At 46.2% G+C, this 17,509-nt stretch overlaps 1 protein-coding gene across 1 annotated transcript; it reads right to left on the minus strand.

The window, feature by feature from the left end:
* Positions 1–1,155: 1,155 nt before the first annotated feature.
* Positions 1,156–15,644, minus strand: FAXDC2 (fatty acid hydroxylase domain containing 2). Its single transcript, XM_070374759.1, is given in 10 exon segments — positions 1,156–1,312; positions 2,068–2,110; positions 2,113–2,324; positions 2,846–2,944; positions 7,859–7,899; positions 8,121–8,185; positions 8,188–8,241; positions 12,873–12,976; positions 13,108–13,199; positions 15,597–15,644. Coding segments are annotated over 10 exon segments (915 nt in total).
* Positions 15,645–17,509: the final 1,865 nt, after the last annotated feature.

A 17,509-nucleotide genomic window follows, 5' to 3' on the forward strand; every position in this document is an offset into this window, starting at 1 on the left:
TGGTTATTCTAGAGAGGAGAACTGAAAGTTCAGGAAAATACTGGACTTTGGGAACTGATAATGGTGGCCTTTCAAGTAGGAGTGGTCTTCACCTTGATCTTGGGAGCCACGGGGTTCTGGACAGTGACTGCCCTGGGAACCCAGGGTGGGGGTGGCTTCCACCTGGGCAGCTCTGGTTTCATTGTAGACAGGTATCATCAGAAAAGGCATTGCTGCTAAAATTATCCTGTGAAAAGGGTGCTGAAACAACTGGTTCATCATTTGGGTGGAAATGAAGATCTTACCCACTGTTCAGATGTGTACTTGCTACCTTATTGGAGGAAGAGGGTGCTAGCCTTTTTGGTCCTTTATACAGGGGATACTAGGGTACCTCGGTTGGGTGTCCTCCAAGGTCAGCACTCTGACCCTTCCCTCTGTGGTTACAAGGGCCCCAGCTGAGCAGGGCCACAGGCTTTGGCCTTTGAGTCTGTGAGTGGCTGAAGGTGTTAGGGTAACCTCTGCACCTCTTTATATTTCAATTATCCTGGGAGAAGCTATGTGACTTATTTTTCTTTTCAGAGGAGGCTGAGGTCCAGTTGCAGTGGGCTGAGTTGAATGGGGCGTTTGTGTGTGTGTAATGGGAACTTGATCCCAGAACTGTTGCCAGGGTGTCCTAACCCTGTCCTGAGTAGGGTATGAGAGAGGCTTTAGGGGACAGGAAGGGACAAAGCAGCATCTGGTTCCCTCATCCCCTGGTGCCAGGAGCAAGGATGGCTGCAGGCTCACAGCTCCCTGCCACCTTGTCATTCTGTATTCTGCCAGGGCCACCAAGGGATCATGTGGGGTGCCTGTCCCCTTCCATTGGAGAGGACCATTGGACTCCCCAGGAACCCTCTCCAGTAGCTTCTTCCCTCTGGCTGGCCTGCATTCTGGGAAGATGTATTTTTTCCTTCCTTCTGTGAATGCTTGGACCCATTGTGGATAACAGGAGCAGTTGGGGGAGCCCTAGTCTCTGTGGCTCTGCTTTTCCAGGAAGCTGATCTTCCCCTGCCCTTGTAGGGTCATCATCAGAGTGTGTGGCTGAAGGAGCAAGCTGTTAGATGTGAGTAGGAGTCCTCGGGCATAGCAGAGGACTGTCTGCTGAGGGGATGACCAGTGTGGAACTACAGCTGTTTCTTAGTCCATCATCTTCGGAGGATCAGGGATGCTCTCAGAGACTGGGGTGAAGCCCAGCAGGATCATGTGTCTCTTGTAGGCCTTGATCTGCTTAAGCACAGTGTCAGTCCCATGGAGGTAGTCCAGCATCCCCAGAGCCGCATAGCACTGGTCGACCCTGGAGGAGACGAGAGGGTGCTGAAGGCTGGTGTGCTCATGTCCATTCCACCTGTGCCCACCTGAGCCTTCCTGCCCCACACCTGTCCCCACCGTGCCCACCACCTGCTTCTGAGTTACCTGAGTGGGTGTGCACAGATTGCTGGGCCCCTCCAGAGTGAAAATCGATGCTTTTCCTTTGAAAAGTTCTCTCTCTGATTTGATGCACACAAGTCAGAACCTCCAGCAGAGCCTGCTTGTTGAGGTAGGTTCTGGAATCCATCAGATTCCCCTGGAACACTTACTAAATGCAGTTGCCAGGCCCTGTTTCCCCAGAGGCTTTGATTCTGTGTATCTGAAGTGGAACCCCAGAGCCTGCATTTGAAAAAAGCATCTCAGGTGATTTCTGATGCAGGAGGGTCCTAGACCACACTGCTGAGACTGGAGGCTTTCAGAAAGCACACAGCTCCCCTTGAATTACCTGCAGGAATTGTATGCATACATGCATTTTTCTGGTAGTGCCCATAGCTTACGCTATACACTCAAGGGGTCCAGGTGTAAATGGAGCTTAAACAGTGCCAAGGAAGATCTAGTGTCAGAACCAAAATGGCAAGATGATCTGGGTCCCACGATGGTGGTTATTGTGCTGACCCCAGACGCCTCTCCCTCCACTAGACCCACATTTACACTGAGACACCAGTGTCTGCTGTCAGGAGCTCCAGAAATAAAGGTGAGTGTTAACTGCCCAGAGACCCAAAGTGGGGAGAGGTGCCTTACTTTTGATGGTGGTAGTCATGGAATTCAGGTGAAGGCAAGAAAGTAGGTGGTAGCCACAGTGGGAGATCATGGTGAAGATGAAGGCCAAGGAAATCCACATGGTGATGGAGGACAAGTGGGAGCCCATTACTATTGGACCCAGTATTGCCAGCAGCATATTGATCTGCAAGGAGAGAGCTGTCTGAAGGGGGGCCTGAGGGGAGGAAGGGAACCAAGGTAGATGTCCCCTTCCCCCCGAGTGGTACCAGGAAGACTTCCTGACTCAGATCTGGGGAAGATGAATGAATTTCTGGACCTTAATTTACTGTAGTCCTTCAGCTTTCCTGGTGGCTCAGACCATAAAGAATCCGCCTGCAAAGCAGGAGACCTAGGGTTGATACCTGGGTTGGGAAGATCTCCTGGAGAAGGGAATTCCATGGACAAAGGAGCCTGGCAGGCTACAATCCATGGGGTCGCAAAGAGCTGGACACAACTGAGCGAATTTCAAGCAACTTTCAAGTTTTTAAGCTTGAAACCTAGGACAAGGTATTAACTGTTTGAACCTCAACTTCCTCATTATCAGAATGGTTGTTTCTAAATGCTTGTTGGGAGGACTAAATGAGATAACTCACATTAGGCATCTGGCTTTTCCTTGGATATGCCAGCATAAATGGTAGCTGTGGAAGGGGCAGAAGAAAGAAACTCCCAGTGCGGTCCCATTTTGCGCAGGAGACCTTAGCTTAAGGAAGGGGACTGGGGCCCTCTGCCCTCTCCTCTGGGGAAGCCGAACTCTACTCACCACATGTCCAATAGGCTGGACAGATAGGTTGGAGCAATGGGTACTGTCCACTCATGTGTCTTATGGATTTTCTTATAGGGTTTTGGGTGGTGAAGGAGTCTACAAAGATAGTTACCAGTTCATAATTTGCCAGCCTCCCTCTCCCCATCCCTGATCAGAACTTGAGAAAGCAAAGGTTAAAACTGGGGTTACATACAAGGAGCAAAGTTGAAAACACACTGAAATGGCACCCAGAGAGACCTGCCTTTGAGTTTTTGTGGTGCATAATTTGGGGAGGGTGACGTAGCCTGTCTCTGCCTCAGTTGTATGAGCTGCAAAGTGGATGATGGCCAGAAAAGATTCCATAGGGGAGTGAATGGGAAACTGCCCTGCCACAGGCATAAACGGGAGTTCCAGACACTCCTGGGTTGTCTTGGGTTGTCAGCTATGGAGCACAGAGTGGTCTTCCTGTTACCTAGATAACAAGAGGCTTTCCAGACCAGGTGGTGGTGTCCCATCCCCACAACTCCAAGGAGGCCTTGTTTCCTGGGTGCTAGGAGTAATGTCTGGCTGGAGCTGGCAGCCCCCGAGTGCGGACCAGCTCAGCGGGGAGCCACCTGGACATGCCCTGCTTTTGGAAAGTCCCCTCCCCCAGCCTGAGTGTCTGTCTGAACTTGCCTGCTGCTTCCTCCTTCTACAACTTCCACCACTGTCCTCCCCGTTTCTCGCCCGGGCCCAACCCCATGTATTCACACAGGCACCTTGGGGAGTGTGGAGAAGGCGGTCAGCCTGACTCCTTCAGCCTTTTGGCCCCTGGTCATCCAGGGAGGCTTGACCAGGGTCAGGTGCAGAGATCGAGGTGATGGGCCTCCTCATGTGGTCTAGCCTCGCTTCACCAGGCCCAAGTGAAGAAGGATGTGAGTCAGAGAGCTGCAATCTGGCCTCTTGACCAACTTGTATAAGTGGGTCTTCCTGGTGTTCAGGGTGGTAGTCACCCTCAGTGACAGGATGTCACCCTCAGTGACCTCGGCTCAGGATGGGGGCCTGCCTGAGCGTTCTCCCAGGTCACTGTGGAGAGCTGGCCCCACATGCTCACACCCCATTGGGCCTCTATGCTGCAGCCAACCTTTCCTTGGGGACCAGTCACCCCCTTTCTTTTCATGCAATCTAGTCTCACTGCCTCAGGCCCCAGTGAAGAAGGAGCCAGGGAGCTGCTATCTGGCCTCTTGACCAACTTGTTGGTCAAGGAATGGCCAGGGAATGGCCCCATGACCACAGGTCACTTGCTGGTCCTAATGAACTGGTTTGGGGGTGTCAGAAAGGATTTCTTTCTGAGAAATTTCTGCAATCTGGAGGTGTATTGCCCCAAGGCAAGGCCAGGTTCAGAGTGGTCCTTATACTTCAGGCCTGGCTCTCTGGCTTCTCCAAGCTCTGTGTGTATTGAGGGACCAGAATTCAGTCTCTAAACCTTCAGTTTCATGCCATGGCAAAGCCAAGTCTGGCCAGACTCATTTCAGACTACCTATAGAGGAAGTAAAACACCTCTTCTGGCAACCTCGACCGAAAGGAGAGTGTGATGTATGATCACTCATTCATTCAAATGATATTTATTGAATACTTTCTACGTTCCTGGCAGTGTTTTGTGTGCTGGGAAGAAAACAGTGAACAAAACAAATTCCTGCCCTCACTGAACTTATATGCTTACCATTTTAAATAGAATGATCAGGGTAAACTTCATTGATGGTGAGATTTGAACAAATGATGAAGAGGAAACGTTTATGGAGGGGGAGTGTGTTCGGGTAAAGGGAAGAGCTGGAAGAAGGCTCTAAGGCGGCACACTCCTGGCATCTGTGGCTGGATAGGAGTGAGCAGTGGGGTGAGGAGTGTGGAAGGTGAGGTCAAGAGCTGGGGAGGAGCCAGTGCATAAGGGCCCCTGAAGCCACGCTGAGGACTTGGACTTTTACTCCAAGAGAAGTAGATGTCATCCCGAGGCTGTGAGCCAAGAAGTGACAGCATGTACAGGGTTACTCTGGCTGCTGTGTTGGGAATAGACAGTAGGAGACCAAGAACAGAAATGGAGAGGCTAATTAGAATTGCAAAAATACACACATGAGAGGACGGTGGTGCAGACCAGGGAGGTGGCAATGGAGGTGGTGAGAAGTGGTTGGATTCTGGAGGTTTCCTGATAGACTGGATGTGGAGTGTGAGGGAAAGAACATTCTCAAGAGTGACTCCAAGGCTCTGGGTGTGAGAAGCTGCCCAACTCAGATGGGGGAGGCTGTGGGGAGCAAAGACTTTGGAGGGAGCAGAAGTTCAGAAATGGTCTGTAGATCATGTTGGATTGGAGATGTCTATGAGGCAGGTGGATATTTGATCCTGGATCAGGAGAGAGTCTGGGTTTGAGAGATAAATGTGTGTGAGCTGTCAGAGTTTAGGCGCTATTTAAAATCATGACACCGAAGAGATGAGGACAGAGGAGAGCAAGGCTGAGCCCTGCGTGTCAACATTAAGAGGCTGGGGAGATTAGGGTGAGGTGGGACCAGAAAGCAGACTGTGAAGGGATAAACTATGAGGCTGGAGGGCAGAGCAGGGCCTTGGGAGCCAGTATAAGAAGCTGCAACAGGGTGGCAATGAGCAACTGTGAAAACAGTCCTATTAGGGCTAATGAGACAAGCCTGTGACAGGGACACTGGCAACCTGTACATTTCTGAAGGAGCCATGGAGGTTAAGGCTGATGGAAGGAAGTTTCTAGCTAGAGTAGGTGAGACGATAGTTTTGTGTTTATTTGTACGAGGTACAGGCTGAAGGATTTAGAGTTTTATGATGTCTTAGTTTCAAACCAAAAAATTATAGATGCATAGATATTTATATTTTTATATATAGCAAAAGCACACATTTTGAACTGTTTAAGATTGGTGAATCTAGGTGGTGGGTAAATGAGTGATCAGGGTACTACCTTTTCACCTTCCGTATATGTGTTTTCCATTCTTCATAGTGTGAAATGATGGGGAATAAGAGTAGACAGAGGAACTGGAAACTGTAGAGACAACTCTGCAAAGAGGACCAAAAATATGAGTGGGAGTGTGTATGGGAGAGGGAGGTAACAGTTTTGAGTCTGGTTTGGTTTTTAAGCTGGGATAAATTATAGCAGGTTTGTGATAAAGCAGAGAGTAAGAGAGCATACGCTAATAAAGTAATGCTCGAAATTCTCCAAGCCAGCAATACGTGATCTGTGAACTTTCAGATGTTCAAGCTGGTTTTACAAAAGGCAGAGGAAACAGAGATCAAATTGCCAACATCCACTGGATCGTCAAAAAAGCAAGAGAGTTCCAGAAAAACATCTATTTCTGCTTTATTGACTATGCCAAACCCTTTGACTGTGTGGATCACAATAAACTGTGGAAAATTCTGAAAGAGATGGGAATACCAGACCACCTGACCTGCCTCTTGAGAAATCTGTATGCAGGTCAGGAAACAACAGTTAGAACTGGACATGGAACAACAGACTGGTTCCAAATAAGAAAAGGAGTATGTCAAGGCTGTATATTGTCACTCTGCTTATTTAACTTCTATGCAGAGTACATCATGAGAAACGCTGGGCTGGATGAAACACAGCTGGAATCAAGATTGTTGGGAGAAATATCAATAACCTCAGATATGCAGATGACACCACCCTTATGGCAGAAATGGAAGAACTAAAGAGCCTCTTGATGAAAGTGAAAGAGGAGAGTGAAAAAGTTGGCTTAAAGCTCAACATTCAGAAAACGAAGATCATGGCATCTGGTCCTATCACTTCATGGCAAATAGATGGGGAGACAGTGGCTGGCTTTATTTTTCTGGGCTCCAAAATTACTGCAGATGGTGATTGCAGCCATGAAATTAAAAGACACTTACTCCTTCGAAAGTTACAACCAACCTAGACAGCATATTAAAAAGCAGAGACAGTAGTTTGCCAACAAAGGTCCGTCAAGTCAAGGCTATGGTTTTTTCAGTAGTCATGTATGGATGTGAGAGTTGGACTATAAAGAAAGCTGACTCCTGAAGAATTGATGCTTTTGAACTGTGGTGTTGGAGAAGACTCTTGAGAGTCCCTTGGACTGCAAGGAGATCCAATCAGTCCATCCTAAAGGAGATCAGTCCTGGATGTTCATTGAAAGGACTGATGCTGAAGCTGAAACTCCAGTACTTTGGCCACCTGATGCAAAGAGCTGACTCACTTGAAAAGACCCTGATGCTGGGAAAGATTGAGGGCAGGAGAAGAAGGGGACGACAGAGGATGAGATGGTTGGATGGCATCACCGACTCAATGGACATGAGTTTGGGTAAACTCTGGGAGCTGGTGATGGACAGGGAGGCCTGGCCTGCTGCAGCTCATGGGGTTGCAAAGAGTCGGACATGACTGAGCGACTGAACTGAACTGAACTGAAGACAGCAGGAGAGGAAAAATTAAAAGAATGCAAGAAAGAGAAAGAATAATTGCTGGAGTAAACAAGAGGTGGTGGCTGCAGTGTACAGATGGTAGAGGAACAGCTGGAGGAGGAAGAAGGGGAGACTACATGCTGCCTCAGGTGGACAGGGAGAGCACGCGTGCAGGTGCTCCCCGCAGGCTACCGTGGTGCGAGGCTGTGAAGGGTCTCTTCTACTTGAAGGCAAAGCCATAATCTAGGAGGATGTGTTGAGGATTTGAAGAAGGAGGAGAAACATTAACTAGCTATCCTGTCCAGAAGAGAGGGAGGGTAAGCAGAGCATGGACTGGTCTTATAAAATCTGGTAGCTCTGTTCAATTGGTTGAATGAAATAATCGGGAAGGAGTCCCTGCTTAAAAAACAACCACACGCACACACACAGAATTAATGATGGTGGGGTTATCCATTGTTTCCGCAGCTGTGTCCTTCCCAAACAAGGCCAACTGATATCTGTCGGCGTCTGCCATTGCTGTCCCTGACCCCGTGGGTAAGGGGAGACCTGCCTGACTTCTCTGGGGCTTGGTCAGTGCTGGACTGAGACAGTCATTTCTGTTCCTAAAATGCTGACCCAGGTGTCAAGGGCCAGAACAGGCAGGTGTAGAGCCAAGTCTAGGGGTCAGGAGACCAGACATGAGTCTTAACTGGCTGGCTCTGAGATTTGAGACATATTATGTACTCTCTCTAAGCTTCTAATCTGGGGGAGCCTTTTACAAAAGCGCTGGGCTCGCACTGGCCATGCTCTGTCCAGGGCTGGCTAGCAGAGTTTGGAGGTCGCAGCTTCAGCCCCTGCTCTCTGTGCTCCAGCCTGCAGAAGCTGCAGCAACACTTACACGGCCATTGTTGTCGACATGAATTCGGTAGCGGGAGATGAAGTTAGGCTTTCCAGTCACGTCACCACCAGGAGAAGTCCACTGAAGGTCCGGTAGACCAGAAGAGGCACTTGGGTGACACCTAAAGTTAGGAAGCAGAAGGAAAACATCAGGGCAACTTCAGGAGCTGGCAGGGTAAGTATTGCCTGAACACATGCTTGGTGGTTACTGAGGTTACACTGTGGGCAAGCCCAGGGCTGGGGCCCTGCTTTTAGTCTTCAGGGGACAAGCCTGCTCTGCAAACTGTCATGGGTCACTTAAGGAGTGTCTCTATTTCTTTCCTTAGCTGTAGTACGGGGGCAATAGACTTCGCGGTGGTTTGAGACAGAACAACAAAACATTATAAGATATGTGATGCACTCCACATAGAAAGGACTTTGGGTTGACTTTTGGCTATCTGCCCTCTGAGCCCGAAGAATAGCCGAGGAAGGGAGGAGCAGGGGGAGACCAGTTCAGCTCATGAGGGGCAGTCAGGTCCCCCAGTCCTCATGAGCCTATGATGCCATGAGCAGAGGGAGCTCAGGTGTCCAGTGGGCGTTTTGCAAAGTGGAAAACCCAACTCTGAGGGGCTCCTTGGTTAAACAGTCTTCACACCCTGCCCTCTTAGAGAGTCAGGGTCCAGACCAGTGTGGTAACAGCTCTAATATTTCCTGTTTGACTTTGTTAAACTCAGCCTTTCCCAGGCTTTTCTGTATCCAGTACTGTTTTCTCAGATAGCTCAGAAGAGGATGGCCATATGTCCCTGTCTGCCCAGGACAGTTTCAATATACATCTATGATTCCAGCATCATTCTTAATAACCCCTCCTTTACTCTCACACATGGCCCATTCGGATGATACCTGGTATGGTCTCCCCCGAACCCCATTAACCCCCTACAGAAATGCTGTTGTCCTGCAGGATGTTTTAGAAAATGCCGATCAACACAAATTTAGATAGAGCTCTTGGTCCGCATCCCACTTTTCCATGAAGTCACTCCAAATATCTCTGATCTCCTCCAGTGAACAAATCAGCACTTTATCCACCCCAAGTGGCAGTTATCCAGGTGACATCACAGTGTTACCTAACTCTTGTGCTGTTAACTGTATTTTGCCTTGATTTGCTGCCTCCTCTACTTTCAGTATCCCAAGGAGCAAGGGTGTTTTTGTCCGTTCTCTGTCTCTTCCTTCCATCCTCCTTTAGTAGCCTTGTTGCTCCATCAGGCACCATGGCTTGTGCCAGTTGATACCTGGAAAGTATTTGGCTAACACGATGGGGAAATGTGACTGGCATAAAGGTCCTCAAGGCAGTTTGGCCCTTAGGCCTAGTGGGCCGTCCATTGAGGTGCCTGCCTACCTGTTCATCCAAGGGCTCCTTGAGGAATACAGAGTGAAAATCGCAAGAGGTGTCTTGAGCATTTTTTTCAGCTCTAACTTGTCAAATTGCAAATATTTTTTCTGTCTTGTATTTGCTTATCACTACCTATCACAGATGATAGGTGGTTTCCCCATCATCGTAACAGAAACATAAAATGTTTTCCCACCACTCTCCCCATGTACATTTGTAATTTGCGTTGTTTTTCTCAGTGAGTCCTTAAGATTCCGTTAACCCATCATGTTTAATATTTAGCCCATTTTCAGTTTTCTTTCTGAAGAAAACAGTCTTCAGAAACATGAAACATTTTATTTATCTCTACATTTGCTTTGTGAAATTGACACATTTTTATCTCCCCTTCTAGGCTGTGACATAGTTTTGGTTGAGGTTTGTTTTGTAGTTATTTTATTCCAGTCAGACTGTGACATAATTTGAATCGGGTAGCTAGAGTATATTAATACTTTATCTTAAATTTTTCTATATCCTACTTATGAGTTTGGCACAAAGTCACTTAAAAGTACTATTTGATTGAATGCATGTATAATTGAGGACAGTCACTATTGTAGGTAATGCTGTTACAGATATCTATCTTAAAACAGCTTTTTCTTCTACTCTGTTTCCTTAGGACTCTTTAGAGCCAGTGGCACTGTCAGTAAATATTTGCTGATTGAACACATGCTGTCAGGCCCCAAGAGCTAGGTTGCATCAGCCCCAAGGACATAGCCTCACATGAGACACAGCAGCCCTCTGTCCTTGTGAACCTGACGTCTGGAAGCTGGAGTACTGCTCTCACATGCTTTCGTTTACACATAAACTTTTTTTTAAAATTTTTCTATTTTTGTGCATGTGGGACATGTCTCAAGATCTTTTTTTTTAATTTATTTTTAATTGAAGGATAATTGCTTTACAGTATTGTGTTTTCTGCCAAACATCACCATGAATCAGTCAGAGGTTTACCTATGTTCCTTCCTTCCCGAACCTCCCTCCCACCCCCCTCCCCATCCCGCACCCCTTGCAAGTTACAGAGCTGTGGTTTGAGTTCCCTGAGTAATACAGCAAATTCCCATTGGTATCTATTTCACAAATGGTAATGTATGTTTACATGTTACTCACTCCATACATCCTACCCTCTCCTTCCTGCCCACTTCCATGTGCATAAGTCTGTTCTCTTTGTCTTTGTGTCCTCTGCCACCCTGCAAATAATTTATTTCATCAGTACCATCTTTCCAGATCCCATATATATGCGTTAGTATACAATATTTATTTTTCTCTTTCTTACTTACTTCACTCTGTATAATAGGCTCTAGGATCATCCACTTCACTAGAACTGACTCAAATGTGTTCCTTATTATGGCTGGGTAAATAGATGGGGAAACAGTGGAAACAGTGTCAGACTTTATTTTTGGGGGCTCCAAAATCACTGCAGATGGTGACTGCAGCCATGAAATTAAAAGACGCTTACTCCTTGGAAGGAAAGTTATGTCCAACCTAGATAGCATATTCAAAAGCAGAGACATTACTTTGCCAACAAAGGTCCGTTTAGTCAAGGCTATGGTTTTTCCTGTGGTCATGTATGGATGTGAGAGTTGGACTGTGAAGAAGGCTGAGAGCTGAAGAATTGATGCTTTTGAACTGTTGTGTTGAAGACTCTTGAGAATCCCTTGGACTGCAAGGAGATCCAACCAGTCCATTCTGAAGGAGATCAGCCCTGGGATTTCTTTGGAAGGACTGATGCTAAAGCTGAAACTCCAGTACTTTGGCCACCTCATGCAAAGAGTTGACTCATTGGAAAAGACTCTGATGCTGGGAGGGATTGGGGGCAGGAGGAGAAGGGGACAACAGAGGATGAGATGACTGGATGGCATCGCTGACTCGACGGACGTGAGTCTGAGTGAACTCCGGGAGTTTGTGATGGACAGGGAGGCCCGGCGTAATGCGATTCATGGGGTCGCAAAGAGTCGACTGAGCGACTGAACTGAACTGAACATTCCATTGTATATAATCACCACACCTTTCTTAGAGTTTCTGGTCTTACAGTTAGGTCTTTAATCCATTTTTAATTTATCTTTGTGTATGGTGTCATTCTTTTACACATAGCTGTCCAGTTTTTCCAGCAGCACTTATTAAAGAGACTATCTTTGCCCCATTGTATATTCTTGCCTCCTTTGTCAAAAATAAGCTACCTGTAGGTGCATGGGTTTATTTCTGGATATATTTATTTCACGGGTATATTTATTTATATCCTGTTCCATTGGTCTATATTTCTGTTTTTGTGCCAGGACCATACTATCTCAATGACTGTAGTTTTGTAGTATAGTCTGAAGTCAGGAAGGTTGATTTCACCAGCTCCATTCTTCTTTCTCAAAATTGCTTTGGCTATTCAGGGTCTTTTATGTTTCCATATGAATTGTGAGATTTTTTAAATTCTAGTTCTGTGAAAAATGCCATTGGTAATTTGATAGGGATCACATAGAATCTGTAAATTACATTTGGTAGTAGAGTCATTTTCACAATATTGATTCTTCCTACCTAGGAACATGGAATATCTCTTCATATGTTTATATTGTCTTTGGTTTCTTTCATCAGTGTCTTATAGTTTTCTGAATACAGCTCTTTTGTCTTTTTGTGTGGGGTTCCCTGGTGGCTCAGAAGGCAAAGAATCTGCCTGCAAAGCAGGAGACCTGGATTCAATCCTTGGGGTTGGAAGATCCCCTGGAGAAGGAAATGGCAACCCCTCCAGTAATGCCTGGAGAATTCCATGGACAGAGGAGCCTGGCAGGCTACAGTCCATGTGATCACAAAGAGTCAGACACGACTGAACAACTTAGGTAGGTTGATTCCTAGGTATTTTTTATTCTTTTTGTTGCAGTGTGAATGAGATTGATTCCTTAATTTCTCTTTCTGATTTTTCATTGTTAATATATAGGAATGCAAGAGATTTCTGAGTATTGATTTTTATATCCTGCAACTTTGCTAAATTCACTGATTAGCTCTAGTAATTTTCTGATAGAATCTTTAGGGTTTTCTGTGTATAGTATCATGTCATCTGCAAACAATGAGAGTTTTACTTTTTTCCAATCTGGATTCCTTTTATTTCTTTTTAAATTGTTTTTTATTCTTTTCATTTCTTTTTCCTCTCTGTTTGACATAGCTAGGGGGATGTCTCAAGTTCTTTTTTTTCAAGTTCCTTAAACATCCACTCAAGATTGCCCACAAATTTAGTACTCTTTGGGATTACCACTGTCTTTAGGTCCTCTTTCCTTAGTGTAATAAACTGAGAGGTCTCAAAGTAGAGAACAAAACAAACAGAATTAAGCTATAACCCGTACCCAAACCCTAAGGGCTGGTGTCTGGGAATCTTACCTAGAATGTAGAGGAGCCACTCCTTCCCTTCAAATGTAGACAGCAGCCTCTCCCACTGGGCTTGCCAAAAGTAGCAGGAAGCACCCCAAAATCTCTGAAGATACCTTGAAAGAAAACTCATTCATGTTTCTGCGTGAAGACTGGTGGGTGGACAGCTCCTGAATCCATGCTCTGCCCGCAGACCTCCACCGCAAGGCCCCCAGATCCTGAATTAGAGCCGGCCGAGCAGACTTACCCTATGACGCAGTTCCAGTGGACCATCAACAAGAGAAGGCTGGAGCCCAGGATGAAAGCCGTCCTCCTCATGGAGCCCCAGATGTGTCCCTCCTAGGGGACGACAAGAAAATGTCAGGCCCTAACCAGACTCCTGCCTTCCCAGGTGGCTCACTGCTGAAGCCTGGCAGGAGTGACGGGCCATCAAGTTCTCAGTCATGCCAGCATGGCATATCTGCTGACCTTTCCCAGCTTCCACAGGAGACTCTTCCTTGCCAAGAGCTCTCAGGCTTGTGTGGAGGTGAGCATGAAAGTTAGAGCTTAAGGGTTGAGGGAAGGAAGAGTGCACACCTGCCCCAGAGAATCTAGCAGGCAGTTTTGTCACCTAGATAATGACAGATGAACCTTCCAAGAGCCATGGGATTTCATGACCAGTCCTCATGTTGAACAGAGATGCAGATTTTCTATACATGGCAATCACCTGGGAGCTTTTAAAAAATCTCAGTATGCAGTCTCCTTCCCAGATCAGTTACATAAGAGTCTCTGGGATGGAGCATGGGCTGCCCTGTTTTTAAAGCTCCCCATTGAAATCCAGTGGGCAGCAAGGCTGGGACGGCCATCACAGAGGGATCTGCAGGATCTTTGATGAGGCCAGGGGACTTCACTGTGTTCCCCAGCCAGGCCTGCTTTCCAGTGCCCATCACTCTTTTGTCCTTGAAGAAAAGAGTAAACAAACACATTTTCTGACTTGTAAGAAGTCCTCTGCCTCCCATAGACACAAGCCTGGGCTGCCAGCTTATGTCTGAGGCTGATAAGAGGCTTCCTGGGGAAAGAATAGGCACTGGCCATCACTGGGTGGTCCTGACATGTTCTCCAGAAGCCTAAAACATCAAAGGTAGCAACCCTGATGGTAAAACAGGAAGGTCCAGTCTTGTAGAAGGAAATCCCTGGTGTGTCACCAATTTCCACAATACCTTGCACAGGGATGACAAATGTCCATTACAGTTTATGTTTATAAGCCTGGATGGAGTCTGCTCATGTTCCTTCAAGGGAGAGAACGAGAAGTGGTGGTCCCTACGGGTGTGTGCAGTTAGTGAACATCCTTGTACTGGAAGCTGATCTAATAGGATGCCATGTCTTAACCCAGACTTTGGAGATTTGGAGGAGTGGTTTTTTGTTTTTTAATACTAATTTATTTGGCTGCTTTGTGGAATGCAGGATCTTACTCTTAGTTGTGGCGTGTGAACTCTTAGTTGTGGCATGTGACCTCTTAGTTGCAACATGTGGGGTCTAGTTCTCTGACCAGGGAAGGAACCTGGGCCCCCTGCATTGCAAGTGTGGAGTCTTGGCCAGCTGGACCACCAGGGAAGTCCCCTAGTAGACTGTTTTGATGGACTCATTCAGAGCAACCTGAATCTGCATTGACTCTTCTTCTCTGATTATCCCTTCACACTTTCAATCAGAAGAAGTTTGTAAGTCATTTTCTAGGGCCAGTGAAATGTTTTTCAACGCCTACTACTCTTTGTGGTCCTGAGTTATGAAAAATGACCTCCTTTTCTTCTTTCTTTCTTGATTTCTCTCTCTCTCTCTTTTTCTGTCTCGCCATTATAGGTTGGATCACCAGGACCACAGAAACTTGTTCTTTTACATAGGCTGTTTAAAGGTCACCCCCAAACTTGCCAGTCAGTTCATCTTGGGCTTTTGCAATTACTCCATTTTTAGGAGTCAAAGGACCCTTTTCATGAGCTTTTCCAGATGGCCTAAGAATCTTCCCTTTGAGTTTAGTCAAATTTAAAACCTCATTTTCATGAGTAAGACTAGCTGTGTTTTCATGGATCATGGTGTTTTCTGTCTCCTGAAGCCCAAAGTGCCAGGAACATATACAGGACAAAGGTCTCTGTGAAGGGCAGGTGCATACAGATCAGACGTTATTGGGATCTGCTGCAGCTTGTTCCCCACCCCACCCCCCAGACCATAGTGGACCTCCCTCGTCCCCAGAGCAGATGTAGAAGGGGTGGTTCCAAAGGCCTGAGCCTGGGGCATTCTAAGGGCCAGGAGACCTTGGTGGGACAGCTGTGGGGCCCTTCAGTGCCCTACATGCAGGCAAAGGGGCTTGAGTGATAAGGAGGCAGCTTGGAGTCCAGTGATTCTGCTCAGCTACTGAGGGGAGCACTTCACTAACATGTCAGCTACCCCAGCACCCTGTCAGTTACGCTACAAGCACAGGCATGGACGGGAGCACTGGCTGCATGCTTACCACTTTTATGGGTTAAAGTGAAGTGAAGCCGCTTAGTTGTGTCTGACTCTTTGCGACCCATGGACTGTAGCCTGCTGGGATCCTCTGTCCATGGATTTCTCCAGGCAAGAATACTGGAATAGGTAGCCATTCCCATCTCCAAAGGATCTACCTGATCCAGGGACTGAACCTGGGTCTCTTGCATTGCAGGGAGATTCTTTACCATCTGAACATTCAGGAAAGCACAGTTTGGTGGGTAGGGGACTCATATTTACCTGGTTTGGATTCTCATTGTGTAGCATATGTCCAGCCTCTTCTTTCATCTGGAATAAGAAAGTGCAGGTGAGCCTAGGTGTCATCTTCACATGCAACCTGCTAAGTAAGTAATAGCGAATGTCAAAGTGAATGGCCAGCAGTGATTTTTTATGCTTGCTACTCATTAGAATCACCCAAGAGTTACAAATAAAAAAAAAATGAAAAAACAAATCACACCAAATCTCCCCTGGAATGAGACAAACTGATTCTAAAATTTACATGGAGATCTTTAAGTGCAAACTCAATTGGGCCTTAGGAAGCATCACTATGAACAAAGCTAGTGAACTATTTCAAATCCTAAAAGATGCTGCTGTTAAAATGCCGCACTCAATATGCCAGCAAGGTTGGAAAATCAGCAGTGGCCACAGAACTGGAAAAGATCAGTTTTCATTCCAATCCCAAAGAAAGGCAGTGCCAAAGAATGCTCAAACTACCTCACAATTGCACTCATCTCACATGCTAGCAAAGTAATGCTCAAAATATTCCAAGCTAGGCTTCAACAGTATGTGAACCGAGAACTTCCAGATGTTCAACCTGGATTTAGAAAAGGCAAAGCAATCACAGATCAAATTGCCAAACATCTGCTGGATCATAGGAAAAGCAAGAGAATTCTAGAAAAGCACCTACTTCTGCCTCATTGACTATGCTAAAGCCTTTGACTATGTGGATCACAACTGTGGAAAATTCTTAAAGAGATGGGAATACCAGACCACATTAACTGTCGCCTGAGAAATCTGTATGCAGGTCTAGAAGCAACGGTTAGAACTGGACATGGAACAACAGACTTGTTCCAAACTGGGAAAGGAGTATGTCAAGGCTGTATATTGTCACCCTGCTTATTTAACTTCTATGCAGAGTACATCATGAGAAATGCTGGGCTGGATGAAGCACAAGCTAGAATCAAGATTGCCAGGAGAAATATCAATAACCTCAGATATGCAGATGACACTACCCTTATGGCAGAAAGTGAAGGAGAACTAAAGAGCCTCTTGATGAAAGTGAAAGAGGAGAGTTAAAAAGTTGGCTTAAAGCTCAACATTGAAAAAACTAAGATCATGGCATCTGGTCCTATTACTTCATGGGAAATAGATGGGGAAACAATGGAAACAGTGTCAGATTTTATTTTTTGGGGCTCCAAAATCCCTGCAGATGGTGACTACAGCCTTGAAATTAAAAGATGCTTGCTCCATTGAAGAAAATCTATGACAAGCCTGGACAGCATATTAAAAAGTGGAAATATTACTTTGCCAACAAGGGTCTGTGTAGTCAAAGCTATGGTTTTTCCAGTAGTCGTGTATGGATGTGAGAGTTACCATAAAAAAAACTAAGTGCAGAAAAATGGATGCTTTTGAGCTGTGGTGTGTTAGAAGACTCTTGAGAGTCCCTTGGACTGCAAGGAGATCAAACCAATCAATCCTAAAGGAAATCAACCCTAAATATTCATTGGAAAGACTGATGCTGAAGAAGAAGCTCCAATACTTTGGCCACCTGATGCAAAGAACTGGCTCATTAAAAAGACCTTGATTGAAAGACTGAAGGAAAAGATTGAAGGCAGGAGGAGACGGGGATGACAGAGGATGAGACGGTTGGATGGCATCATCGACTTGATGGACATGAGTTTGAGCAAGCTCCAGGATTTGGTGATGGACAGGGAAGCCTGGTGTGCTGCAGTCTGTGGGGTCACAAAGAGTCAGACACAACTGAGTGACTGAACTGAACCGAAGGTACTATAATCATTACATTTTTGCTGTGCTTCCTGTCTTTTTCTCTACCTTTTGAAGTCTCCCATTTAAGAACTACCATTGTCTTTAGTTCAAGTATTCTTTTTTCTTTTTTTAATTTGGCTGTGCAGGCTCTTATTTGCGGCATGCAG

Source organism: Bos mutus, chromosome 7 (assembly GCF_027580195.1).
Source record: "Bos mutus isolate GX-2022 chromosome 7, NWIPB_WYAK_1.1, whole genome shotgun sequence".
Classification (NCBI taxonomy): Eukaryota; Metazoa; Chordata; class Mammalia; order Artiodactyla; family Bovidae; genus Bos; species Bos mutus.